Consider the following 12,786-nt stretch of genomic DNA (forward strand, 5'->3'; position numbering starts at 1 on the left):
TTGCCTTTTTGGTCATTTTTTCTACATGTATTAATTTGCTGTTTTTGGCAGTTTTTGCAACAGTCTATGCAATGATGTGTCTTGGCATGGTCATTTTTGCTGCTTTGGGGTGTTTTCTGGTGTTTTTGGGACATGCCATTTTTTGACATTTTTGCCATACTATAGCCTTGCCTTTTCCGTCATTTTTTCTACATGTATTAATTTGTTGTTTTTGGCAGTTTTTGCAACAGTCTATGCAATGGTGTGTCTGGGCACACTATGTTTTGCTGTTTTGAAGTGTTTTCAGCTGTTTTTGAGACATGTCAATTTTGTCATTTTTGCCATACTATAGCCTTGCCTTTTCCGTCATTTTTTCAGAATGCATTTTCATTTTGTTTTCTGTTATTTTTGCAACAGTCTATGCAATGGTGTGTCTTGGCATGTTATTTTATGCTATTTTGAGGTGTTTTCAGCTGTTTTTGAGACATGCCATTTTTGGACATTTTTGCCTTACTATAGCCTTGCCTTTTCCGTCATTTTTTCAGTATGCATTTTAATTTTGTTTTGGGCTGTTTTCGCAACATTCCATGCTGTGGTGTTCCTTGGGAAGATATTTTATGCTATTTTGAGGTGTTTTCAGCTGTTTTGGAGACATGCCATTTTTTGACATTTTTGCCATACTATAGCCTTGCTTTTTGGTCATTTTTTCTACATGTATTAATTTGCTGTTTTTGGCAGTTTTTGCAACAGTCTATGCAATGGTGTGTCTGGGCACACTATTTTTTGCTGTTTTGAAGTGTTTTCAGCTGTTTTTGAGACATGTCAATTTTGTCATTTTTGCCATACTATAGCCTTGCCTTTTCCGTCATTTTTTCAGAATGCATTTTCATTTTGTTTTCTGTTATTTTTGCAACAGTCTATGCAATGGTGTGTCTTGGCATGTTATTTTATGCTATTTTAAGGTGTTTTCAGCTGTTTTTGAGACATGCCATTTTTGGACATTTTTGCCATACTATAGCCTTGCCTTTTTGGTCATTCTACATGGATTAAATTACTGTTTTCTGTTGTTTTTGCAACAGTCTGTGCAATGATGTGTCTGGGCACACTATTTTGTGCTGTTTTGAGGTGTTTTCAGCTGTTTTTGGGACATGCCATTTTTTGACATTTTTGCCATACTATAGCCTTGCCTTTTCCGTCATTTTTTCTACATGTATTAATTTGCTGTTTTTGGCAGTTTTTGCAACAGTCTGTGCAATGATGTGTCTTGGCATGGTCATTTTTGCTGCTTTGGGGTGTTTTCTGGTGTTTTTGGGACATGCCATTTTTTGACATTTTTGCCATACTATAGCCTTGACTTTTCTGTCATTTTTTCTACATGTATTAATTTGTTGTTTTTGGGAGTTTTTGCAGCAGTCTATGCAATGGTGTGTCTGGGCACACTATCTTTTGCTGTTTTGAGGTGTTTTCAACTGTTTTTGAGACATGTCGTTTTTGTCATTTTTAGCCATACTATAGCCTTGCCTTTTCCGTCATTTTTTCAACATGCATTTTTATTTTGGTTTGGGCTGATTTTGCAACATTCTATTTTATGGCATGTGTGGGCACATTTTTTTTTGCTGTTTCAGGTGTTTTCAGCTGTTTTTGAGACATGCCATTTTTTGACAGTTTTGCCAAACTATAGCCTTGCCTTTTTGGTCATTCTACATGTATTGAATTACTGTTTTCTGTTGTTTTTGCAACAATCTATGCAATGGTGTGTCTTGGCATGGTCATTTTTGCTGTTTTGGGGTGTTTTCTGGTGTTTTTGGGACATGCCATTTTTTGACAGTTTTGCCTTACTATAGCCTTGCCTTTCGGTAATGTTTTAACATGCGTTATTTTGGTATTTTGGGTCGTTCTTGCAAAATTGTATGCCATGGTCTTCCTTGGCATGCTATTTTATGCTATTTTGAGGTGTTTTCAGCTGTTTTTGATACATGCCATTTTTGACATTTTTGCCATACTATACACTTGCCTTTTTGGTCATTTTTTCTACATGTATTAATTTGTTGTTTTCGGTAATTTTTGCAACAGTCTATGCAATGATGTGTCTTGGCATAGTAATTTTTGCTTTTTTGAGGTGTTTTCAGGTGTTTTTGGGACATGCCATTTTTTGACATTTTTGCCATACTATCGCCTTGCCTTTCCTGTCATTTTTTCAACATACATTGTTTTGGTGATTTGAGCTGTTTTTGGGCCATTTTTGCAACATTGTATACTATGGTGTTTCTTGGCACGCTATTTTATGTTGTTTTGAGATGTTTTCAGCTGTTTTTGAGATATTTCAATTTTTTAGCCATACTATAGCCTTGTCTTTTTAGTCATTTTTTCAACATGCAATTTTATTTTGTTTTGGGATGATTTTGCAACATTCTATGCTATAGTGGGTCTTTGCACACTATTTTATGCTGTTTTAAGGTGTTTTCAGTTGTTGAGAGGCCATATTTTGCCATTTCAGCCACACAATGAGAAGTACTATTTTGGATTGTTTTTTACTTTTGAAATGACATATTATACTATAACTCATTTTCTTACTGTGGATTTCAAGGGCTGCAACTGTTTCTGTCAGCTTTTGAAACTGCATGATCTCCAGCCTATGAAATCTGGTTATGTAGCTAAAAACTCTCTTACTACTGACATAATGTCAGACTTCAGTCTTTTAAATCTATTTTACAAGTATTCTAGTGTATGGTAGGTATTTATCCCTTCCGATGCAGTATTTATTCTTATAGATGCAGCAAAAGGATTACACTTTACATAACACCAATGAGACATTATGATGAAGCATAAATTCTTATAAATGCATCAATATGTACCTCACTTTACTTAACACATACACTGATAACTTATGATACTGAAGGGACTGTCATAACACACTGAGTACTTGCTACAGTTCATTGTTGATGTGTGAATAAGTCAGTATAGGTATTCATAATGCATTATAAACCCCAACAGTCAACCTCTATTTTATAGAGGTTGACTGATGGGGTTTATAATCCATAAGACACTTGCCACTTCTAAATCTTAAATGTTTTGACTGCTGATATCGTACAACAGTAAGCATTATGTGTGTTTATGAGTGAGTGAACTGCCAGAATGCACTGTGACACACTGGACCAATTGAAAGTTGGCAAAGTATTCCTTAAACAAAATGTGCAAACTATGTTTCCTTTATTTCCTTTATCTATTTGGCTTTTCTAAACTCATGACAGTCATAATCATACACATTGCTATTGTTTGTTGACATTGATTTTGGAAGTCAGTTCCTAGCACCTCCTTCCCAATGACATCATGCATGACATTAGAACCGGCAAACTCTGATTTGTGAAGTTTGTCTCTTGGCCAAGGTTTTATGACTTGATTATTGCCTAATCTGACAAAAATATTGTGTAGTCTGAACTCGGTATGAGGCTGACTAATTACACAAAACGTGTCATGTATTCAATCTAAATTTTTCTGGGCCCGGAGCAGAGTATGGAACCTAAGCTACCTGGCAGCTGGCTGCAACATCATGTTTATCTCACAGATATGACAGTGGTATATATTTTCTTATCTAGCTCTTTCTACAAAGACATATAAGCATATAACAAAACTTCAACTATTGCTTTAAGTCAGTTATGTCTGTATGATAACCTGCTTCTGCATACAAACCTACACAACATTTATACAGTAGCATCAATTTCTGTATCAACTATTATAAGTAATAAAGTATCATACTTTTTTCTGAGTTCATATCTTTTCAAAACTTTAAGTCAAACTGACAGCCTTATGCCTGATGGGATTGTGGAGGGTTTCTCTAAAGGTGAAGAATAAAAATACATCTGCACTTTTAGTTCAATGAAAAAGCTCAACAATCTTACACTCATGCCTTAATTTGGTCTCCAATTACGGGTTTTTAACCTTCTTAAAGGACAGACTTGGCTCAGAATAAGAATGTATGCAGATGACAAGAAGCACTTCAGTCCATTAACACTTTATGCTCAAATTTCCTCCAAATAGCTTCAATTATCCACCTTTCTGACTTGTATGGCCTCCATCAGCCCTAATTCAGTCCTTCAAATCTAAATTACTGAACCACCACACCTTAAAAACAGCTGAATAAATCATGAAAGTTTTCTTCTTTACTTCCCAAGATGTGGACTTTCACTCTTGCAAAAGGTTATGAAAAATGAGATGGAGACAACGTCATTTTCCTCATAATCATAAACTTTCAGCTTGAATCTGTTTGGGGTTTCCTGTTGTTTTTCTAAGCCCAGCACTTACTCAGAGGCATTTTCTGTCAGCCAAAAAAGCAAAACACCTGCTGTGACATCACTGAATGTATGTAAAGCAAAATACAGGACATTAATTACCATTACATCCAGGCCGTTCCTCTTAATAAAGCAACTGTGGCACCATGCGTAAAAGTGCAAAACCTATGTCTTATTTTGGAGACAGATATAGTGTCAGCTTCTGTGAGATGCTGGAGCCAGCTGTAACACACAGCTAACTATGGGCAACAAACAAAACTGACGCTTTCTGCAAAACTTTGTTCTCTCTGCAGACTTTATTATGAACCTATCTACAAACGTATGTTATGACATATAGAGAAAAGCCCGAAACACTGGGAAAAGATCTGCTTTTTCAATAAAATGCAAAAGGAGGGCAAATTGTGCTCATCTGCCAAATTTTGTGGTTATGTTAGTGCCGGCATATAATTAGAGCAAATTCTTTTGTGGATAGGGTGCTAAAATGGGGCAGATTGCTGGTGCTAATTTTGCACAAATTAGTGTGCTTTTAGTGGGCGCATTCCATTCTTTGTGGCTCTGGCCCATAGAGTACACACAATTACTGGTTATGTAGAAGTGTCAAAAAAGTTTGTAGTCGTTTTATTTTTAAAAAATGACTTGCAGTAAATGCAATAGTGTAACCAATACAAGTCATTTTATACTAAAGCATGAACTAACTGCAGCAGGTTACCCTACACACTGAGTACATCTGGCAGTATATATCTGATGGAACTAAAGCAGTGTTAATATTCTTCACTAACACTCAGACAGACCTAACCACTGTTGTGTGTCATGAGTAATACTCAGATCTGAATCAGCGTCACCACGGCTGTGCGAGTTTGAATGCTGGAAACTAATGTTCCTCACTTTAATCTCACAGTAACAAAAGAACACCTAAGGAGGAAATTGGATGAACATAGTCCTAAAAAGCCTGCAACCATTTCTACTTCACAAATATAAAATTCTAGAGATGTCTTTGTGTTTGTCCATGAGCAGGAGAGCAAATTAGAGAAAGAATAGAGAGAGAAAGAGATGAAGACAGAGAGAAACTGACATCTGTATTATGTACGACGGCACCAGCTTACTCACTGCTGGTGATCTCTACATATAATGAGGAGCGCAGCATGTCGGTGGCTTCCTGATGAAATCATTTTAGAGAACATGATTGAATTTAAGAACTCAGAGCTGTACATACTCATTGAACACAAGATCCGGGGCGAAGTAAAGCATCCTGCCGTTGACATTCTTATAGGACCTCCATCCCAGGGCAAACACCATCACACCCATCCATGAATGCTGAATGACTGTCATTTGGTCGTCCACATGGAGATTTCGAAAACCTAAGAGCAAAGATTCAGCATGATAAAATATGATGTGTTGTATTTTGTTCATTACGAGTCACAAGTTCTTGAACTTTTTACAGTGCCAGACTATCTGCATTAAAGGTTTACTCTGGAGGATTGTGACTTACTGTTTACAAACATGCTCGCTAGCAAAAGCGAAAGTAAAAGCTCACCCCAGATTCACTCTCGTTTGGCATTTCGCTTCACTGTATTTGCATTTTTCTGCACTGTGTCTCTTGAATGCTTGCTGCTAACAATCTGGCACCAGGTCGCTTCTTTTTGTAGTGGGTAGAAGGTGATGATTAAAAGGAATTACTTCTGTATACTTTTTTTTGGAAACCCTGTATCGTATATCTTCTGAGTATCAATCATCCATACATTCATTCATTCATTCATTCATTCATGCATCCATCCATCCATCCATCCATCCATCCATCCGTTTCTCCGGGACCGGGTCATGGGGGCAGCAGGCTGAGCAAAGAACTACAGATATCTCTCTCTCTCCAGCAATGCTTTCCAGGTCCTACTGGAGGATCCAGAGACGTTCCCAGGCCAGATGACATATACTGTATAATCCTTCCAGCTTGTTCTGGGTCTGCCTGGTTCTCTCCAATAGGAAGCACCCAGGAAGATCCTGATCCGTTGCTCAAACCACCTCAGTTGCCTCCTTTTGACACAAAGTAGATACGGCTCTATTCCGAGCTCCCTTCGGATGTCTGAGCCCCTCACCCTATGTCTAATGCTGAGCCTAGAAACCCTACAAAGGAAATTCATTTTGGGGACTGAAGATCTCATTCTTTTCGTCACTACCCAAAGCTCATGACAATTGATGAGGGCTGGGACGTAGATGGAACAGTACGTCGAGAGCTTTGTCCTCTGGCTCAGGTCTGTCCTTACCACAAGTGTCCAGTGCAGCGCCTGCATTACTGCTGATGCTACGCCAAACTGCCTATCCATCTTTTGCTTGTGAACAAGACCCCAAGATACTTGAACTCCTAGCTTGGATTTCAAACAACTCTTTTAAATATAATTAAGGGAAAACAGTGGGATTTCTTAATGGTTTTAATTGGTCTGCCTCCTACAGGCAGATAATTCTTTGTTTGTATAAATGATAATTTGTGAAGAAGCTGTAAAATTACTTGTGGAGTTTCCCAAGGATTGATCTTAGGGCAACTACTTTTTTTTTAAGATGATTTTTTTGGCATTTTTTCCTTTTTTAGACAGGACAGGAGTCTGCTAGCGTGAAAGGGGGAGAGAAAGGGGATGACATGCTGCAAAGGGCTGCAAGCTGGAATCAAACCCGTGGCCGCTGTGGCAAGGACACTGCCTTGATACATGGGGCGCCTGCTTTATCCACTGAGCCACCCGATGCCCCAGGCCCACTACTTTAGACTGTGAGGGCTCATGCTGCACACCTTCCATTTCTTGTTGACGGGTGCGTAGGAAGGACAATGAGGGTCTCAGAACCAAAACATATTTCTGAATAATGTAAAAGGTGAGTGTGTAAATTCTGCTTTTCTCCTCACACACGAACTACTTGTATATATTTGATACTCCTTGTTGTTGTCATTGGCTTTATGTAGCCATGTCTTTTATTGACACAAGACTAATCAATATGCTTATCCTTATTGTCTTAATTATACTGATATTTTGAGCTTTATTTCTGTGTAATGCCTTATCATTGGTCAGACTGAAATCTGACAGATAGCTGCAAAAATGAGGAACAAACAACAAACAATAAACAATAGCCCCTCAATTTGAAGGAGTCACGTGGTTAAGTGACTGAGAGGCATACGTGCTAACCACATCAAGAGCCTTGAATTAAGGTGGCCTGTAGAAGGGTAGTCAAAAAAAATGCTGTTAGTCAAGACACAAGCTTTTGTGGTCAGATGATAGAGCCTCCTGGCCAAAAAGTAAAGTGCTGTAGGGAAGCTTTCCTCAGCAGGGACATGAAATCTTGTTAGAAATAGAAAGAATGGCTAGAGTAAGTTACAGGCAGACACTGCTTCAGTCCGCTAAAAAACTGAAGCTTGGGACAAAGTTCACCTCTCAGCAGGACAATGACCCCAAGCAACACGAGTGGTTAAACAACAAAAATGTGAATGTTCTATAATGACCAATCTAATCGAGAATCTGTGGCACTCTGTGGTATCACCCAACAAGCCTGAAAAACCTTAACAACCAAGTGTGAATCTGCCATGAAGAACGAGGAAAAATCACTCCCAAATAGAGTGCAAGGCTTTACATACCTTTACACAAAGATTCAAAGTCGTTATTAAAGCAAACCGTGGCTCTACCAAGCACAAATATGTAAGGTGCGAATGCTTGTGCCAGCAGTTTTCAATTATCTTAAAAAAGGTGTGCTATAAGGAATGATTAATTTTGGTTAATTGGTTAAAGTCACTGTTAGAACATAAGGGTTTGCAAAAGAAATACTCAGTGGAAAATATGTGTTGGTATCTTTTGTAATAAAAACAGCTATGATAACTTTCAGAGGGACTGAATACTTTTGCAAGCCCCTGTGTAGTCACCACATAATTGTAACCATGCAGGACAGCATGCAAGACTTGACTTATACACTACATACAGTAGGTCTTTGTATGTTCTGTCCCGACAGCCAGTCACCCACTCTGTTTAGCTCACTTATGTTTTGTTTGGCTGCACAAATTGCTCCATAAGTGCATCAGTATTTGCTCTGTAAGTGGAAAACAAAATAAAATACAGCTTTTTACAGCTCAACCAGGATATTTCAGAGGTAAACTGACCATAAAAGTAAGTTCTCTACAACTTACCCTAACAGACTAGCAAAAACCTTGGATTAAAAAGGGAAATTCTATATCAGGTCACAGCTGGTGCAGTACAATCCAAGCCTCATTTATCCAGTCGTATGATCTGTACTTCCCAAACACATGCTCTTTCACTAAAACCCTACGATTTAAAATGGAAATGAAAGTGAAACCTACCCATGCTCCATAAAGCCAGACTCTTGTACTAAGGTTTTTTTAAGTGAAAATGCATGTTTGGGAAGTCCTCCGCTTACAACTAGATAAATAAGACTTGGATTTTACTGTGAGTTGTGAGAGAGTTTATAAAGGAATATATTGATACAGCTTTTCTGTTGTTAAACACAGTCCCCGATGACTTAAATTCATCACAAATTTTCTCTGTGAATGGATTCCTTGTTGAGCGTGGGGGCATGGTAGAAAAACAAAGTTTCTTGTCAAGGTAACACTGCACGACTTATTTATATACAAATGGTTGTTTTGTGAGTGAGGTATTCCTTCAGGCTTATGTTTCACCATATCTGCTTTTTATCATCAGCACAGCCTTTTCTCCATCTAAGATATACAGAAAGCCTCGTGTTTTAAATCCAGCAAGCTCATCATTTAGCTGTTCCAAAGAGCAGAACAAAAACATTTGTTGTGGCAGCTCATAGTTTTTCTGCTCTGAGGCCACTGTAATGACCTGCCACAGGATCTGAGAGCAGTGACCATATCTTAAAACATAAACTTAAAACCAGCAGTTTTAGCCCGATTTTTAAAAAATTAAATTGTATTTAATTATTTATTTTTATTCTATTTATCTTTTAAAATGATTTTGTTTCCTCTTATCTATTTTTAGTTTTATTTTATCTATTCTATTGGTTTATCATTTCTATTTCTCATGTGCATTTGTCTCAGACTGTTTACTGTCTTATTCCTCGAATTATCTGGTTGTGCTTAAAAAGTATCAAAATATTTTCAGATGTTATCTGTCCAGCTTTTGTAGATCATTTAGCTTGGAGAAGGCTCATTTTCTGTGACTGGAGGATAACAAAACTAAAGGTCTTTTTCTTTCTATCTGACAAAATCAAATTAAGGCGACAGATGTCTGGAGCTAGATTAAAGAGCCACAGCTGAAAAATGAAACAAGAGAGCCAGTTAACTGCAGTGTCAAAGGTTTGATAGCTCATATGAGATGGAACCATATTCATTACTTGTTATCATAGAAAGGACAAATACCCAGACTCCAAACCGTTTTTAAAGCTGCTATATGTTCTTTTTATATTAAACATCGATCAAATGGCTACTATTTTAAAAAGGAGTCACTCTTAGTTACAATGTTTCTCGTCTGAATTTGCAGTTCCCCCAGCTCTATAATTGTTTAAGCTTCTTTTAGCTTGTTGTTTTGGTTCTTTCATCAACTCTCACTGCTTTAATCAAGGCAGTTAATTAGCATTAAAAAACTGGGCTGCCCAGCACCAAACGGCAGATGGACACAGTTAACAAGTAGTTGGCGAACAACACTGCTTCAGAAATCTCAACTCCTGTCCTACCTGGCAGTCCTTTCGCCCATTTGACCACTTTGACCAGTTGTCTCTCTCCCAGCTCGTTGAGGCTGGTGAGCAGGGTGGCAGCTGAGTCTGGTTGGCCATAGTCGTGCCCTGCATTCACCACCTCAGGCTCAATGGACTCCAGGATGTTGAGGAAGACCATTTGGGAGTTGTAGTTCAGGCCCAGTTTAGGAGAGACATTCTGGATGACCTCTGAATGGTCCTGAGGAGGATGATCATCTTCAGGGTTCCTCTGTTGTCCGATCTTCTTTAGTTTACGGGCTATGGACAAAAGCAAGAAATCAAGAAACATTTAATGTATTATGTATTGTTATTGTTTTAGGCTATTTTGTCACATAAGCAGCAAACAAGCAACCTTGGTGCTTTGCTCTCCAATCTAACAAATGTGTTTAGTGAATTAAACTAAAGTTTGATACGTTCAAATGACACTTTTTTGCCCATTGACACTAAACATAGAGAAAAATTGTCCAAAAGGCAGGTGTATAATTCATCAGTTAAGGTTTGATACTGATTGGTTTTAACTGACAGCTTTGTGCAAAGCTATAATTGTAGCTGCTATAAGATCTTTAACCCTTTGAAACCTGAGCAAATTGGTTTGATTTCTTTCAAAAACAGGGCAATGAGAAATGAAAGAAGAAATGACCCACACATTAGCAAGAGATTAGCAAAAGGTACAAGACAATTATCTGAAAATTAGTCATAAAAAAGGAAAAAATAAATGACAAAAAACAAACAGAAAAGACATGGAAAAAGTGCTTAAAAATGTAGAGCAATTGTGTAACATAATTTCAAATATGTAATTATGATAATTATGAATATAGTTTTCCCCTGGCTTTTCTCTTTTTTTACCTAAACATTTTCCCTAGCTTAAAAAAAAAATTCAAACTAATACTAATTTCTTGCAAAATTTGTACAACATTTCTTACCAAGTGCATCGTTGCCCCCCACCCCCAAGGTTTTTGAAAGACATTGCACCAATTTGCTCAGCGTTTAAAGGTAAAGACACTTGAAACTTGAAAGGTGTCTGAAAGCAGCACAAGAAAAATTAGTCGCTCCACCTTAAAAGGCTTAACTGCAAAACTTGACCATTATAACTTAATGCGTTACTAAAATAACAGCCTGAACATACAGTGTTCATACTATGGCTAGTTAATTTGTCCAAACATTAGAGAAAACTTCAGCTGACATTGAATGCAATTCTATTTCAAAATCATCTCTTGGAAATGTCTCATACTGCAGCTGTGGGTTTTAAGTAACCTTTTGAAGGAAATATCAATTTTACCCAACAATAACCAGACTGATCTACTAATAGCTTTGAAGGTATTGAATCATATTTCGTTTGAAAGAAAATTCTCCGAGCAGATGAGCCTCATCTGGTGGAAAGGCTTGTGGTCATCATGTATGAGAGATCACTGCAGATGCAGATATATAAATGATTTTTCTCCCCCATTATCACCAGTTTTCTCCCAAGACGGGAGAGTTGAAAATCCCTTGAACTATACCACTCACTAAATTATGCACATTTGCATTGCATGTATGTTTTCTTATGCACTGCAAAGCATATAGGGATTAAGATCAACAAAGGGATAATAATGCATGCTTTAAAAACCTGCTTCCTATCTGCAGTGACAAAAGCTGCAATTTCTTTCCCCTCAAACGCTTTAACTGCAGAAGCACCAGCTCCATATGACAACATGCACTGACAAACTAATAGTACCCATAGTCTTTGATTTGGTGGAGTAGACTGTAAGTAGCAATACAACTAGAATGGATTAATTATATTTTGCTACACAGCTGCTAAATACATTTTGATTCTTTAAAAGTCGGGTTTAAAACCACATTTCACTGCACTCAGCAACTAACTGTTGTATTTCCTCAAGTTATAGAGCTGTGAACAGTTACGCTTCAGCTCAGTCTGTTATTTCAGAACAACAGCTTGTGCTGGAGAATGAGTAACAGACATAAATGGTGACTGTGTTAAGTGCACTGAAGACCAGACATTTCTGTTATTAACTCAACTTTGTTACAGTGTGCAAATACGGATACGCTCTTTAATGTAGTCTGATTTATTTGTCAATGAGTCTGGTTTAGCTTTAAGAGGTAAAAAAAATGCAGAGAATTAACCAATGAGGCGACATAATGATATAACGTTAGTTGTGATGCCATTGCCTCTTGCTGCTTCTGTGTAGAGAGTCTCATTAAAACTTCAGCCTGACTTTGAGTTCAGTTGGATAAATATTGAATTGCCAGTTATAGACAGGACTTAAGTCTCTCTAAAAAAGTAGCAAAGACAATTGCAGATTACATATAAATGATAATTGGCAAGTCTCACATTTCCATGTCTGATCCAATAACAAACATTTCAAATAAAAATGCTTAATTAAAAATTCCTCCGCTGGATTCTCAATTGTGACACAGGAAGGCATCTGATATTTGCAGAGTACAGTGTAAATAGGTTGGGTTAAGCTAACCTTTAGATCCCCATGCTTGAGTCGAAGCCAGTATAAACTGGAGTTTGACATCCAACTGACAGATTCAAGAATGGCCTTTGTTAGATTCACAGATTGCACTTGGAGAAACAATTAAAGGAACACTTCGCCCTCAAAGTGACCATTTGTATAATAATTATTCACCCCATGTTACATTAAATTCCTGAAGAAAACTTTATCTCACCTGCCTCCACAGTGAACAAAGAATCCAAAAACTGAGAAAATTGTTGAAAATGAATTGGAGTAAATGGGGGCCATATTTAACAACAGAAAAACATCATATGCTCATATGGTCATATGCTCAGTACTTCCCAAACACATGCATTTCCCTAAAA

At 37.5% G+C, this 12,786-nt stretch overlaps 1 protein-coding gene across 1 annotated transcript in view; it reads right to left on the minus strand.

Moving 5' to 3' along the window:
- Window positions 1-12,786, minus strand: part of ar (androgen receptor) — a 71,835-nt gene that overhangs the window by 42,782 nt on the left and 16,267 nt on the right. The window contains exons 4-5 of the mRNA XM_042498683.2: window positions 9,945-10,223; window positions 5,482-5,626 (exon numbers count right to left, since the gene is read on the minus strand). Of these exons, the coding sequence (XP_042354617.2) occupies window positions 5,482-5,626; window positions 9,945-10,223 (424 nt within the window). The remainder of the gene's footprint in view (window positions 1-5,481; window positions 5,627-9,944; window positions 10,224-12,786) is intronic.

This window comes from Plectropomus leopardus, chromosome 15 (assembly GCF_026936395.1).
Source record: "Plectropomus leopardus strain MGB_pleo_1.0 chromosome 15, ASM2693639v1, whole genome shotgun sequence".
NCBI lineage: Eukaryota > Metazoa > Chordata > Actinopteri > Perciformes > Serranidae > Plectropomus > Plectropomus leopardus.